The sequence below is a fragment of the Oncorhynchus tshawytscha genome, unplaced genomic scaffold, assembly GCF_018296145.1.
Source record: "Oncorhynchus tshawytscha isolate Ot180627B unplaced genomic scaffold, Otsh_v2.0 Un_contig_4803_pilon_pilon, whole genome shotgun sequence".
Classification (NCBI taxonomy): Eukaryota; Metazoa; Chordata; class Actinopteri; order Salmoniformes; family Salmonidae; genus Oncorhynchus; species Oncorhynchus tshawytscha.
Genome location: NW_024609813.1, coordinates 82,501 through 99,396, shown reverse-complemented (window position 1 = coordinate 99,396; position 16,896 = coordinate 82,501). Strand labels below are relative to the sequence as shown.

Genomic DNA, 16,896 nt, shown 5'->3' with positions numbered 1-16,896 from the left:
ATAGAGTGAGACAGAGTTGGAGAGTATTTCTAAGACGTGATATTACTCCAATAGTGATCGCAGTCGAGCGTTTTAATTTGGTTTTTCACCCCCATTTATTGTTGTCAGACAGACAGAGCCCGAAGCACAATCCATCCCTCACCGATACTTTACACAAATAAGGTTTCAGAGTCAATAGAATATTTCTTAGGGATTGATAGGGCTGAACTTTCCTACCTTTCTGTCGTTAAACACGGGTTGGGGCGTGTGTGTGTGTGAAGGTGAGAGTGTGTGAGTGGATGTTTACTCCAGGTTCTTGGTCACAGTGTCTAATGTTAGGTAATGTTAATGTGTTGTGACAGGGCCACGGTCCCAGTCTGGTGAGTTGTGCTGATATTTCCCCATGATGCCCTTCCCTGCCCAACCCATAATGATAATTTACATTAAACGAGCAGCATACGTAATTAGCGTCACCCTCTGATGGAGCGCGGCTTGTCACGCGGGTCATTATTGGCCTATTTCCCCGGTTATAAACCTGGCCTGCTGACTTCAATCTAAATTCATAGGGAGAGGGTCCCGTGAGAACACTGTGGAGGAAAGTCATTTATTATCTGAACTAGCTGTTTGGAGGAGAGAGCTAATGGGCTAAGCTAGCAACTGAGGGGGGCGTCACCGCTCACTGGCCAGCCACAGCAAGGTCGTTTTGTCCTAGTGGTAAATTGGCTCAAAACAGGCCTGATTAATTACAGATTAACTATACCTGTAATTCCCTGTTGAGGGGTTTTCATTACTCATCAACGTTGTTGTCAGTAATGTTTAGTCCAAGGATGAAAAATGGCGCTAGGCCAATCTTGTTGTGATGTGGTCTATAAGTGATTCTGTATTGTAATCAGGAAATGGGCTATCTGAGGTAAGGTCACAACACTTTGCCTCGATGAAAGACTACACATCAGATAACATTTAAAGGACTAGTTCGCTTTTTTTTTAAAGCCACAATCCTGAGTTTGTATGTCAGACCATTAATCAGACCACTGAACAGCTAGGATGAGATATTTTATCCTAGTTGGAGAAAATCCAGATTCCCCCTTTAAATAGCCACTACTCATGGAGGCTATTTCTCTATGACGATGTCGCCACATTGCTTTGCTCCAGACACAGCCAATACATTCCAATCCTCCTCCAAGTTACTGCTCCAAACCATGTCCTCACTCTCCTTCCAAACATCCTTAGTATATTCTAACAACATTAGACCTTCAAAGATAGACAGACCCCAGGTTTGAGGTTAAAATACGGGAATAAGTGTATACAGAGAGAGCCATTTTCCTGGACATTGGTCAAAGTAATTCAGCAGGACTAGTGAAAAAGGCTACATGTCAACCAGTGCTTACAGAAGTGTGTAGTACTAGTCGTTTTCAGAATAAAAGCGAGCCACTTTCATGAACATTTATGAAGCGATGTTCTCTTTAACATGAGTGTGCTACTTGTCCTCAGGTATTTAGATTAAATGTGTATGCAAAGGTTGTGTGTGTGTGTGTGTGTGTGTGTGAGAGAGAGCGAGAGAGAGAGTGTGTGTCACTGTCAAGCAACATTGCAGTCATAGATTGTTATTATTACTCTCATCATTCTGAGGGACACTTTTAAGACAGATTATTATCATGCCATATAATAATGTCTCTTAGTGCCACTTAAGTGTCGGGTGCTGCTATATGAGCAATATGTCATCCTATTCATTGTCAAACAGCAGAGATTGGCCTATCTCACACACACACACACACACACACACACACACACACACACACACACACACACACACACACACACACACACACACACACACACACACACACACACACACACACACACACACACACACACACACACACACAGACACACACATCCTGGACTAGATGATGGACTAACATGGATCCTTTCCCCCAGCGTCTGTTGTGAAGACCCTGTCTAGGGGTTTGTTTTCCTGATGAGGCACCAATGGAATGCCAAACGTGATAATTCAGTGCTTCAGTTCCTTCACAGCTTACTGCAATGTAGTATTATTCATACACAGAAGGTCAGACATAGACATGGATAAAGAAGGATAAAGACATACATCTATCTGATCTGCCGTCAACACAATTATTCTACAGCGCACCGTGTTCAGAATGATTACAGTAATAACACAATATGAATTTTACATGGAGAATTTGATGGGACATCACTCCAACATACCGTAGTGTATAACTGAGCTAGTCATAATTCAGTTCTACTTTGATAAATCGTGTTATAACAGCACAGTTGTGTGCATGATTCTGCCGTGTTCCAACAGCCGAGGGCTACGCTCAGTTTTATGACTGATGGAGGGAGAGAAAGAGATGGAGGGAGAGCGTGGTACAGATGGAGGGAGAGAGTGGTATAGATGGAGGGAGAGAGTGGTAGAGATGGAGGGAGAGAAAGAGATGGAGGGAGAGAAAGAGATGGAGGGAGAGTGGTAGAGATGGAGGGAGAGAGTGGTAGAGATGAAAGGAGATGGAGGGAGAGAGTGATAGAGATGGAGGGAAAGAGAGAGATGGATGGAGAGAGTAGTAGAGATGGTGGTAGAGATGGAGGGAGAGAGTGGTAGAGGTGGAGGGAGAGAGTGGTAGAGATGGAGGGAGAGAGTGGTAGAGATGTAGGGAGAGAGTGGTAGAGATGAAAGGAGATGGAGGGAGAGAGTGATAGAGATGGAGGGAAAGAGAGAGATGGAGGGAGAGAGTGGTAGAGATGGTGGGAGAGAGTGGTAGAGATGGAGGGAGAGAGTGGTAGAGATGGTGGGAGAGAGTGGTAGAGATGGAGGGAGAGAGTGGTAGAGATGGAGGGAGAGAGTGGTAGAGATGGAGGGAGAGAGTGGTAGAGATGGTGGGAGAGAGTGGTAGAGATGGAGGGAGAGAGTGGTAGAGATGGTGGGAGAGAGTGGTAGAGATGGAGGGAAAGAGAGAGATGGAGGGAGAGAGTGGTAGAGATGGTGGGAGAGAGTGGTAGAGATGGAGGGAGAGAGTGGTAGAGATGGAGGGAGAGAGTGATAGAGATGGAGGGAAAGAGAGAGATGGAGGGAGAGAGTGGTAGAGATGGTGGGAGAGAGTGGTAGAGATTGAGGGAGAGAGTGGTAGAGGTGGAGGGAGAGAGGGAAAGAGATGGAGGGAGAGAGTGGTAGAGATGGAGGGAGAGAGTGGTAGAGGTGGAGGGAGAGAGGGAAAGAGATGGAGGGAGAGAGTGGTAGAGATGGAAAGAGAGAGAGAGACAGAGTGACAGAGAGCGCTTCCTCCCTCCCTCCCTCCCTCCCTCCCTCCCTCCCTCCCTCCCTCCCTCCCTCCCTCCCTCCCTCCCTCCCTCCCCTCCCTCCATCCTCCCTCCCTCCCTCCCTCTCTCTCCCCTCCCTCACTGTTCCACTGGCGTGGCATCACACCTCTCAAAGTTCCCTGCCTGCCCCTGCCCGCCGCACAGGGTCGACTACACTGCCACTTTTTTGTGTTGCAAAAACGCTTCAGGCAAACCAATTATCATCCTCCCACTCAGTTGGCGAGGCTATGCCCGCAATATCATATCACTTTTAGGCCCTATTAGTTTTACGCTGGTGGATAAAATTACCCCTGAATAATAACAGCCAAGGAGTTATGTTTAAATTAGTAATACGATGATGAACCAATTTGCAGCAACTCTTCCTCGTTATTATGTGTTAATCAGCTATTTTAATGATGTTTTTCACCCGTTGATCCACATTCAATATGGATAGTTATTAGCAAGGCATGCTATTAGCTATCAGCAGAGGGTTTATGTGTTTTCAGTGCAAGCTGTGGTAATGGGACTATATCCCTGTATCTGACCAGGTGCTCAGTGTGTGTGTGTGTGTGTGTGTGTGTGTGTGTGTGTGACCTGTGGCTCCATCTGGTCAGTGGTCCTGCTGTGTGTGTGTGGTAACTCTCGGCCCCCAATTCACAATCATGTCTGGCAATCAATTCCAGAGCCCTCTCCTCTGCTTCTTTATCTTCTCCTCCCTTCTCCTCTTCTCTCCTCCTCTCTCTATTTCTCCCCTTAACATTCCCAATGTGTCTCCTATTGGATTGTGCTCAGGGCTCCTGATTTTCTCTCTCTCTCTCTCTCTCTCTCTCTCTCTCTCTTTGCCAGCCATGCTGCGTACAAACATTTTCCCTGGTCCTGCCATTTCCACTTAGCATCTTCCATCAGACTTTCTCCACTGTGAAGTGATTGGCAGCGGGGGCAGACATTAGCATTTCCAAAGTTTTGGCAATGGAGGCTTAACTGGATGGGATAGCAGGAGGGTAGGACGTGTCCCGCATGCACAACCACGTCAATCTCAGTCTCCTCAGCCCTCAATGCTGAGGCACGATAGAGCAAGGCAAGACGCCCCCTTCTGCCAAGTGTTTTTTTCAAGACACCTTTGGCTACTTCCGTTCGATAACAAGCATCAGAACCTTGATCTCTCTGTCGTTACAAAACGTTCAGATATAAATGAATTGTCTAGAACGGAGATGATTCTGTGTCATGTAGAATTTAGAATTACGTCAGCTGTGTTCGTTCTATTTCTGCTGTCTCTGATTCATTTAGCTAACGTCACAGAACACAACCATGCTCTGATCGTTGTCCCCATCCGAGGCATCCTTAAATGGGCTTAATCTTTCTCTATTTCCTGTTAAAAAGATGTTGTGCTGTGCTTCCGCTACAGATAAATAAGTAATCCTACTCTACTCTGCCAAGAAGCTATTTCTCTGAAATAGAACAGAACGTAACATCAGTTCACAGAAACATTATTTAGGCTGGTTTTCATACAAGAACTGTCATAAGGTATTTGCCCATTTCCAGGATGAAAACGTCTCTAGCCTCATGTTCTCTTTCCTATTTCTGAAGGATGGCATTATCCTTCCCCACTTTCTTTAATAGCAAATGACATTCTGACATTCTGTTTCTGATAATGTTTCATTTGGACGTTGGCACACAGACAGTCGATGCTCATGACGCCTCTACCTCGTTTGGTTTTGGCACTCAGAGCAGGGGCTTGTTCAACTGTGACGTTCAGATTGGACTGTGTTGTGCAGAGCAGATAGGACTGTCTGTCATGCCATTGTGTCAGATCTATTCCTTTTAATTTCTATCTGCGATGTTCAGAACATTTCACATCACTGAATACACCCCAGTCTGAAGATGGGGGGTCACATTATGTACGTCACAATGATAACTCACCACAGTCTAATCTCTAAACACACATGCACGCGCACACACACACACACACACACACACACACACACACACACACACACACACACACACACACACACACACACACACACACACACACACACACACACACACACACACACACACACACACACACACACACACACACACACACACACACACACACTTTCATTCTGAGCTATGGGAGTCTCTGCCTGGCCCCACAGATTAAAGTGTCAGTGATCACTGATGTGGAGAGAAGCTTGTCGTATTAGTTACATTGGGTCCCGTTCTTCTGTAGTCTCACCCGTAAGTCTTCAGCTCTGACATCACACCAACCAACATGGCTCCCCTGTGCAATAAATGCCAACATGCTGATTGGGAAATGTCCTGTGTTTTTGTGCCAGCTCGCTCACAGATAAGTTTGTTTACTTTCCTTACACATTCTAAGGGACATGGGAGTAGCTTTGCATTTGGAAAACAAGTAACATGTAATTATGTGCTGGGTAAAGAATGAACAAACACATATTCAGTCTGCCAGTCAGTGCCTTGGGCTTTGTTTTGAATGAGACTGCTCTCTCTCTCTCTCTCTCTCTCTCTCTCTCTCTCTCTCTCTCTCTCTCTCTCTCTCTCTCTCTCTGTCTCTCTCTCTCTCTCTCTGTCTCTGTCTCTCCTGGCTTGGCTTGGTGGGCAAGAACCAACAGACCCTGCTGGCTTTTAAATTCAGCCATTTTAATTGGCTGTGAACTGATAGAGCTGTCTCCTGACAGGTGGCCTCGGCAGATGGCCTCGTCCAATGGGCTGTGTCGCTACGGCGCCCGCATCGACTGCTGCTGGGGATGGACCCGGCGCTCCTGGGGCCACTGCCAACGTGAGTAGTGCCAACTCTACCGTGCCCGCTGTTGGGTTAGGGTTACCGGGGGCAACCAGGGTTTCCGACAGTGGTTGCCGTGGGTTACCAGGGTGTAGCTGCTGGGATCTAACCACAATTAGGATGTAGAAAGAGGATTAAACATCCGTGTAGAATCAATCAAATGTATTTATAAAGCCCTTTTTTACATCAGCCAATGTCACAAAGTGCTGCACAGAAGACATATAGTAACTAAGGGCTCTGAAACACACACTCTACCAACGAGCACACGGCACACACACTTGTTCATAGGCACATACGTGGACGAACACACACACAAAGTGAAAAATACACTTGACATTTTCACTGCTGCTGTTGAGTTTTCCATGTTGTGGGAACGATATTCTAGCCGGGAATAAGGCTCCAGTGAGCAGATTCCCATTATACGCTTGTAGCCATGTAAACAGGTAATTGTAAATGATTGCTGTGAGTGTATATTTAGTAAATGTCATGTATATGTAAATGCAGGTGTGCATGGAATCAATTTGGTGACATGTTGAGTAAATCCAGTCATGGATTCAGAGGATGCCCCTACTGTAAATAATGAGCCTACAGTAGCCTCAATATACCTCGTTTTACTAGAATGAGCCTACTGTAGCCTCATTATACCTCGTTTTACTAGAATGAGCCTACTGTAGCCTCAATATACCTCGTTTTACTAGAATGAGCCTACAGTAGCCTCAATATACCTCGTTTTACTAGAATGAGCCTACTGTAGCCTCAATATACCTCGTTTTACTAGAATGAGCCTACTGTAGCCTCAATATACCTCATTTTACTAGAATGAGCCTACTGTAAATATACCTTGTTTTGCTAGAATGAGCCTACTGTAAATATACCTTGTTTTGCTAGAATGAGCCTACAGTAGCCTCAATATACCTTGTTTTACTAGAATGAGCCTACTGTAGCCTCAATATACCTCATTTTACTAGAATGAGCCTACAGTAGCCTCAATATACCTTGTTTTACTAGAATGAGCCTACTGTAGCCTCAATATACCTCGTTTTACTAGAATGAGCCTACTGTAGACTCAATTTACCTCGTTTTACTAGAATGAGCCTACAGTAGCCTCAATATACCTCGTTTTACTAGAATGAGCCTACAGTAGCCTCAATATACCTTGTTTTACTAGAATGAGCCTACTGTAGCCTCAATATACCGCGTTTTACTAGAATGAGCCTACTGTAGCCTCAATATACATTGTTTCACTAGAATGAGCCTACTGTAGCCTCAATTTACCTCGTTTTACTAGAATGAGCCTACAGTAGCCTCAATATACCTCGTTTTACTAGAATGAGCCTACAGTAGCCTCAATATACCTTGTTTTACTAGAATGAGCCTACTGTAGCCTCAATATACCGCGTTTTACTAGAATGAGCCTACTGTAGCCTCAATATACATTGTTTCACTAGAATGAGCCTACTGTAGCCTCAATATACCTCGTTTTACTAGAATGAGCCTACTGTAACCTCAATATACCTCGTTTTACTAGAATGAGCCTACAGTAGCCTCAATATACCTTGTTTTACTAGAATGAGCCTACTGTAGCCTCAATATACCTCGTTTTACTAGAATGAGCCTACTGTAGACTCAATATACCTAATTTTATTCAAATGAACACATTTTGTGCAACAGTATTACATTATACCACCGTCTGATATTATATTGACCCTTAATAAAATATCTAGCCCTATGGACAAATATTGACTCTTATGGAAACAGAGAAGTATTGGCTGCTGCCATACTGTGTAATTATATCCTGCAGAGATGTGTGAATGATATTAATAGGGAGCTCTGAATGTGTCGAGCAGCCTGACAAATGGGAGATACACTGCATGGCTTGCTGCACACATGATGGTACAGCTGTTGCTTCGGCTGCGGAAGTGTGATGGGTGACACAACGGGCTTACTTACGCACAACATGTAGAGAGTAGACAGAGAGAGGCGGGGCTGCATGTTGGCTCCGTCTCTGTCAATCTACTAACCTGGAAGCCTGGGGGTGGGGGAGGGGTTATAATGCTTTCATGTCATCATCATTATACTTCACATCACCTTCATAACCTTTCACCTCATATGCATTTTATTTAGCTCTTTTGTTGTTGTTGTTTTATTGCTAATCACTTGTCATGACTCATGCTATAATCATGCTAGATTTTTTGGTGTTTGTTCATGTTGTCGTTTTTAGACGAAACTAAAATGTCACACTGCTGGTCCCTGTCCAAAGGTATTTACTTCACGGTGAGCTCTATTGTTTCCGTTTGGCACTGGGCCTTCCATTGGATGCCCTGTTATGGTTGCCTGGTCCTAGATCTGTTTGTGTTGTCCTACAATGACCAGAGAAGCTATCAAGACAGTACATACTGACCTGGGAGCAGGCTACTGTAATGGTGGCCCGCTTATTGCCCTTTCGTTCTCCCCTAGGCAAGGGTGTTGAGCTCAATAACCTTCACTTGGTTTAGGTTTGACATCAGGCCCTCCTTTCAGACACTCTGTTATGGTGGTCGACCTCGTTCCCTTCACTTCTCCCCTAGGTGAGAGTGTTAGTGTTGAGTTGAGTAACCTTAGGCCCACTTATCGTGTCAGATTAACATTCTGCCTCGCCGCCAGCTGACTCTCCTCTCCTCTTTATCCCTCGCTCCTCATTTGAGGTGAAAAGAAAAACAGAATATGATAATTGCATTCTCACATAGACCCTAGCTTGAGAAAAACAAGTTATGGTAATGACATAGCGATTCAGACTTAGAGCCAGACCAAGACTGTGCTGGGAGGGAACTCAAGAGACGAGGCTCAAGACAAAGTGGCGGAAATGGATGCATTTGTGGTTGCTATTATTTGTGACGGCTAAGGCCCCAACATGTTGCTAGGCTAGTTAGCTAAGAGCTCTGCTGTCGTGTTGGCAGGAATCCCTGTACTCCCCAACATGTTGCTAGGCTAGTTAGCTAAGAGCTCTGCTGTCGTGTTGGCAGGAATCCCTGTACTCCCCAACATGTTGCTAGGCTAGTTAGCTAAGAGCTCTGCTGTCGTGTTGGCAGGAATCCCTGTACTCCCCAACATGTTGCTAGGCTAGTTAGCTAAGAGCTCTGCTGTCGTGTTGGCAGGAATCCCTGTCCTCCCCAACATGTTGCTAGGCTAGTTAGCTAAGAGCTCTGCTGTCGTGTTGGCAGGAATCCCTGTACTCCCCAACATGTTGCTAGGCTAGTTAGCTAAGAGCTCTGCTGTCGTGTTGGCAGGAATCCCTGTACTCCCCAACATGTTGCTAGGCTAGTTAGCTAAGAGCTATGCTGTCGTGTTGGCAGGAATCCCTGTACTCCCCAACATGTTGCTAGGCTAGTTAGCTAAGAGCTCTGCTGTCGTGTTGGCAGGAATCCCTGTACTCCCCAACATGTTGCTAGGCTAGTTAGCTAAGAGCTCTGCTGTCGTGTTGGCAGGAATCCCTGTACTCAATAAGTGTTGCTTCCTGGTCATTTTGGGCTTGGCTCAGGTCCTCCCAGCTGTCCATGTTGGATCAGTCAGGAAGAGGAAGTTAGCTCCGTATACAGAATATAATATAAATATTAGTTTTTATCCTGTTTGGGTTTAGCTCCATCCTCTGCATTGATTTGAAATGAATTGACAGGTGAAAACAATATGGTGGAATCAAGCCCATCGTAAGGCTGTCTTTCACCTGGTCAGTTCTCTCAGATCAGTGCAATGAAGGAGAAGACAGGAGGCAAGGAGAGGACAGAGTTTCTAGACAATTGAGAAATAGACAAGATCTACAGTGACAGGGATTAGTAGAGTAATCCGTGTTTCCGCTTGACGTTTGATTGACATGTCAAAGTCTTTTGGGTGAGTAGATACCTTTGACAGGACCTTGTTTCTGTTCATTAGACAGCAGTGTGTTATCTGTCTGTTTTCTCTAACACTGTTCCAAAGTACCCATCAGGAGTCTCACACATTCCATGTCAAGTACGAGAAAACATTGAGTTCACCTCGGAGAGTCGTCCCTCCTCTCGGCAAAAGCTACTTTTACCCACCACCTGTTTTTGAAGGAAACCGTATCGTTTTCCCGCCAGCCATCCGTCTCAGACGTTGTGATAAATCAATGCCATAGGAGAAAAACCAGAATGTTCGCTAACGCCTTCAAATGCCCCCGACTGAGCGTACCACATGAGTCCAATCACTCGAGACCTTAATCAGTACTCCATCATGTTGCCACAGGGCTGATTTAAACTTCGGAGACGGAGGGAGGCCAGTCGTCATGGATTACAGATTACACCACTGCAGTTTTGGGGCCGGCCCCGGAGATTAGATTGGCGGTGCTATCGGGTTCTGGCTGTCTCCAGCCCTGCAAGAGTTCAGTGATCGGTCTGGGTGACTGCTCACAAAGAATGGAGAACTGGAATGGGTCTGTCCCGAATTTAAAGCTCCCTGTCCCCAGAACTGAGAGAGAGAGAGTGACAGAGAGAAATGGAGAAGGAGAGAGTTGGTGGAGAGAGAGGAGAGAGCAAGAGAGAGAGAGGGACAGAAAGAAATTGAGAAGGAGAGAGATGGTGGAGAGAGAGAGAGAGAGAGGGACAGAAAGAGAGAACCGAGAGGAAGAAAGAGAAAGCGAGAGATTTATTATAGGCCAAGCATTTACATTGGTACTACACTGACATGTTATGCGATTGGGCGGTTTAAATCACAGGCAGCGTTACTTTACTTTATCCAAGTGCCACCATAAATAGAGATGCATTTGCCTTGCTAAGCATCTGCAGTATATCTCCAATGATTACATACACATCAGATTGTCCCTCAGGTTTAACTCACAGTCAGGATGAGAATAGACCACTGGCAAATCAACAAGTTTTTCTTAGTCCTCACGTCCTAGTCGTTTAGTCATAACCAGCTCTCGGATTAGACTAAAATGATGGAAAAGAGCTGCAATTAATCAAACCAACACTAAACAAATGACGGTGATCTTTTAAATGAATTTCATCAAATATCTTGAAGCCCCCTCAGTTGCATCATATTCCATCTCTCTCTCTCTCTCTTTCTCTTTTCTCTCTCTCGCTCTCCCTACAAATAGAATCCCAAATTAACTCTCTCTTACCGGTCTATTGCTTTGATCCCAGATTTTGGAAAGAAATCCAAGAGGATACCGATCTTCAGTGCAGTTTTGCCTGAGACTGTTTAGTCGGTTTCCCTCTCGAAGTACAAAGTAGCTTGGATTAGGAGAGGACTTTTAATTGGTAATGGAAGCCAATGAGTGAGTGACAAACTGGGTAAACTGATACAGTTTAACCAATACCCTGGTCGTGACCCCTCACCCTGAGGGTGAGGATAGGCAAAAAACACATTTCCAAATATAGGACAAATTTAAGCACCCGTTAAATAATAATAGTCTTAAATAGCTTCTCTTTGTCTCGTTTTCTTCAAGGCCACTGATCTGCTATTAGCTGGATGGGGGAAATCCTTCAATAGAAACTTAATCATGTAGTTTGATCTGTTAGTGGTAATGAGGTAAGTAAGAGACAAGGAAGGTAAGGTAATAAAAAGTACATGGATTCTGAAAGGGAGAAATCAATAGATTGTGTTTCAATTCAACATGGGCCTAGGAAGGATCAAATACTTTGTCAAATGTCAATCTGTTCATACCTAAGCACTTGTATCAATTATTTGTCAGACACAGAAAAATATGCTGCGGCCTCCTTCAAAATGTGGTGACGGTGGTGGTATTTTTATCCATCAAAGGAATGGAGGAGGAAATTGAATTGAACATCACAGAATCTGCAGCCTGTGTGTAAGAAGAAAACGCCTTGTCTTTCTCCTCTTGGCTTGTGATGTGAACGTTCCACAAATATGCAATTAGCCAGCATGATGCCACGCGGTATCTCTGCGGAACCACGGCACAATTTGACCATCAATGTTACTAATTAAATTAATCTAAACTCCAATTTGTAAACATATTTCAAACATAGCTATTAGCTACTGGCAACATTGCGCGATGAGAAGCATCCATTCTCCATGGTGCTTATGCTAACTGCCATTTAAATTGAATTTTCACTTCGTTTCCCATTGACATCAATGCATTACTAGACTTAAGTGGAAGTTGGAATTAACCCCTGTGCTTACATTTAGTGTGATTGATCTAAACTTGAATTTGTAAGCATATTCAAGATGTAGCTACTAGCTACATTGCATGTTGCGAAGGGGACGTGACATCCGACGCTCCATTCTCTGTGGTTGTAACCATGTAATGTGTGTGACTCCTTGTTATGCTTTGTGCATCATTTCAAGAATGCTTTACTCGTCAAAAAGAGCACGGCTCTCTGGCTCTCTCATGCCTCGATTCTGTTCTCTCATCCAACCAAGACAAAACGCCTGCTGGAATGTTCTTTTCTTTGTGTTTGCACATTTGTTTTGCAGCAGGCGTCTTCGCTCTAACCCACAGAGTAGTCGGGAGAATACGGTGTCCGCCACAAGGTCAGCTGCTCCACATATTTCTTTCAAATAATTCTTGGCAAGACGAGGTCCTGGAGGCAGCGAGGCACACACATCCTCTGAATCCTGGCTTCACTGATTTATTAATAGTCACCTACCCCCCTTCTCCCTCATCCTCCCCCCTTCCCCATCCCCTTGGCAAAGAAATATCTCCTCCCCTTCTGGCTTGAGAACTCTGGTGCTGCAGCCACCGTTTGGTGTTCACACCAGCAGCATGACTGAGATGTTTGGCGTTCACACCAGCAACTTGACTGAGAGCCCTCATGTGATGCCCTCAAGTGTTAGTTATTCATTTCCTGTGAGTTTTATATCCTCATATAAACTATATACAGATGCCTAGTACATGAAAACTTCAACAACCAAGAGCCTATGTAAAATAATTGTAGTTCAATGTAGATTACTTCCCAATCTTCAAAATGGTACGCCTACACCAGTGATGGAAGATTATATGTTGTTTCGGGGGGCTCAGTCGGGGTCTCAACTTACTGTTGCAAGTTAAAATAGTAGAATAAACAAGGTGCAATGAAAAAATGTGGTTGTGCATCAGCAGTTTTTCTCTTGTTATGTCAGTCACTGATAGTCACTCAATTAGCCCACGTCAGCTAAAGTATTTTAGAATGGTAAGTTAGTCTAGCGGCCAGCTATCTAAACTTAGTAATCATGGTGGAATTACCAGCCGGGGGGCCCCTATTGATTTTTGTTATTCAGTCTTACTCAGAAACCCTATCATATTAAAAACTGCATGCAAATTCTCTACACCCTCTGGCAAAATGCATAGAAGTTTAGGAAATGATATGTAAAATATCTAATTTTCCTCTCTGCCCTATGGCAAAATGTGTAGAATTGCACGAAATTAACTCCGCTGTCAGATAACGGAATGCTAAAATGTTTTTTTCTAGCAATACATGTATGTCAAGCAGTACAGTAAAAAAATATCCAGCTTTTCTTCTACCCGAATACAATGATTTTGACAATATCATATACTGTATCTTAACATATGAACTGTCTTTGCCAAACACTGTCAAGTTACAGTAGCTGGAGCATACTTCCTCATTCCAATGAAGTTCACAAACATCTGACCCCCAGAGACCAAAAGTAGACCAACATCCTTAGCGTAGACATTAAAGCCAGTAGATGGTGATAGCGCTGACGGCATCCACGTATTCCTATGGAAGCCGGAAGTATTTGAATTTGAACCACGCCATATTGCTGCATGGGGCTGAATGCACCAATAAATTGCTAAGGATCATGGTAAAAGTGGCCGTAACTAGCAAAGGTTCATGGTCGATGTAGTCGTTTTCATCCTGCCTGAGAGAGCCAACTCCACCGGGCGCGAGCCTCCCCGTAGCCTGCCGGCCCGTGATTGGTCTGTGTAAGCACATGGTCCTGTGTGACGACAAATGTAGTAGTCAGAATGGATCACTATTTAATTAAATATCTCGATTTGATTGACCGTAGGATTGAACTTGATGATAAACTAATATTAGAGGCTAAAACTGCCGTCAAAATGTTCTTTGGGGATGGGGGGCGTTCTGGCGATTGTAATTTATTTGATGTAGTTGCTAGGCTTACTAGGCCAGACCAGGGCTCTTGGCACTGCTAGGTTGCTAGCAGCAGCTGACCAGCAGAGCTCGTGACTTCAGGCTCCAGTCTGGACACTGGGGGCCTGATCCTTAGATGGGCTCTAAGGATGGATGGCCAGAGGAATGCCTGATGCAAACTGGTGTGAAGGGGTGTCATCAGTAGGTATTCAGGGAACGAGAAGCGCGTTGAATTGGAGCATGTAGTTGCTCCTCTACGGTTGCGGCGGCCATTTTTAGTTCCTCATGTGGTTTGATGTGGTCTAATGAACACAGGGTATTTCCCTGGGCCGCACCGCAGATTTAAAAAGACCAACCTTTCTCTGAACCCAACAGCCTGGGATGGGTTACTTCTGAGCATGCTTGTCCTCATACTACCCTCTGTGGAAAAACTTAAAAATAAAACCCCTCACAGCTCGTGACAGTGACCGTGTTAGCTGTATTAATAAATGATTTCATCGACTTTAATTGGCCCAAATCGCTGACCAGATAAGGACTTGACCTAACAAGTTTTACACGTTTCCCTGATTCAACTCCCCCCGCCAAAATATGTAGAACCCTTTTTTCTTTTTAATCAGGGGCGTAATCTAGAGGTTTCACAGCTCACCTGCGTCCTCGCGTTAACACCCTATCTCATATAGCCCAGGTTTGGAAAATGGGCTAACGCTGTCTTGTCTATTAGGTTACACATTCTAATAAAGTGGAATGAGACTACACAATGCTATCTCCTCCAGCTAAAGGAATCCCCACTAATGGCTGTGAATTCAATATGAACAATGTTCCAAGCCGAAATATGAACACTATCCCTCTATCACCTCCAACGCCCCATGCTCAAAGGTTTAACCGCCGCAATGATACGCTTCATATAGCTACCTAATTCGATTTCAATTGACATTTTGTGAATGGGCATTTTGGGTAACCTATATACTGGTGTAGGATCTTAATTTGAGCCGGTTTGCTACAGCAGGAAAATTATCCCACAGCAATGGGAAATGTGAATTATTATGTGGATTTTTTTTAGAGGTAGATACATTTTTTGTTAAGGAAAATCAAGTCTGAAATGTGAAAGGTGAAAACTCTTATCGATGTGCCCTTGAGCAAGGCACTTAACCCTAATTGCTTTTGTAAGTTGTTCTGGATAACACCATCTGCTAAATGACTAACACGTAAAGTGTTAATTACAAACTTTAGAAGACTTTTTAAGCCTTGAATACACTTAAAGTGTACATTTTCCATGCTGTGCAGAAAAATTCTCAGCAACAAAGAGGGATCAAATTAAGATCCTACACCTGTAGGGTGTACTTACAATAGCAAAATTTAACTTTTCATGCTTGCTTATATCTTTATAGTTAAGCAATGCTCAGCTAGCCTTCTGTACAGTTCCATTGTCTATTTCCACTAAGCATCAGTCATGATGTTGAGTCTCCACTCTTTCCCACTGAACCTCTACATTGTACTTCACATAATGATGTTATCAGGTGCACAATAAATCTGTGACAAGATAAGCGAGCTCGCCCAGACGTGTCCAATCATGATGCACACACGCACACTCACCCCGCTTCCCGCCACAAACACATATAACCCCCCACCCCCGTCTCCAACTCCAACCGTATGGATAATTAACGAGCCTGATTGGTCCCTATTATGACGGACTTAATGAAGCTCTTAATGGAAATTAGTACCAGTTGGCTGAGGCCCCTGTATATCAGCCATGGTTAGTATGCTGCAGGTGAACACAGTGAGCAGCACAGTTAGACAGAACAGAAAGCAGAGCAAGCCTCCAGCTCTGTGCCTGCGTCCCAAATGGCACCCTATTCCCTATGTAGTGCACTACCTTGGAACAGGGTCAATTGAGCTCTGGTCAAAAGTAATGCACTATGAAGGGAATAGGGTAGCATTTGGGACTCGGGCGTCTCCAACACCAGAACACACAGAGATACTGTAAAGCGTTACTATTGCCTCAAGTCCCAATGCCTTCCGTTGCCCTAAACAACACTTCACACAATGGACAACCAGCAGCCAGAAAATATGATGTTTTATGTTGTTTCTACTGCCTGATACTGAACATAATGTTCAAGGCAAGCGTTTGCTTTTGTGTGCTTTAACACCGTGCTAATAGTGAGGTATGAGGCTATTCGTTTAGTTTAGCTGTGTTGGCCGTTTCCCACCGTAAATATCAGTGCAGCCGCTTTCAAAGCCAGGAAAATCAGCACTTCAGTGCTCGCATAAAGTTCAAGTGTTTTAATCGCTTAGGGCTTGTACGCTTTGAAATGGATACAAATCAACAAGGAAACAGGGTTCTCTCTCCCAATAAGCCAGCGCTGTACAGTAATACAGTTTATAAGCCCCTTTCAGTTCATGGCCCCTTTCATCCACCTCCATCCAGACCTGCTGACAGTAACATATGAAAGCATGGTTTCACATGAACATGTTATCTCTCTACATTGTTGAACCACAATTCCCATCGCCCCTAATCCCACACCAGTATGACACACACGCGCCGCTGTGCTTGCATTGTCGTACATAGTAAATCAACAAATCAAAGAAAATGTTATTAGTCATGTGCACCGAATACAACAGGTTGAAACCTTACGTTGAAATGCTTACTTACAAGCCACTAACCAACAATGCAAGAAAATGTTTTCTAAATTATTTTCTAAAAAACTTAATAAACTAAAGTAGATCAACAGTAGTACACACCAAGTTACTGAACAAGTCAGACAGGATTAAATGCTT

General features: G+C 44.2%; 1 protein-coding gene across 1 annotated transcript in view; it reads left to right on the top strand.

Moving 5' to 3' along the window:
- The window catches only part of npnta (nephronectin a), a 60,577-nt gene that overhangs the window by 2,053 nt on the left and 41,628 nt on the right, over positions 1-16,896 (top strand). Inside the window, exons 2-3 of the mRNA XM_042318670.1 lie at positions 5,976-6,076; positions 12,509-12,562. Coding sequence (XP_042174604.1) covers positions 5,976-6,076; positions 12,509-12,562 — 155 coding nt within the window. The remainder of the gene's footprint in view (positions 1-5,975; positions 6,077-12,508; positions 12,563-16,896) is intronic.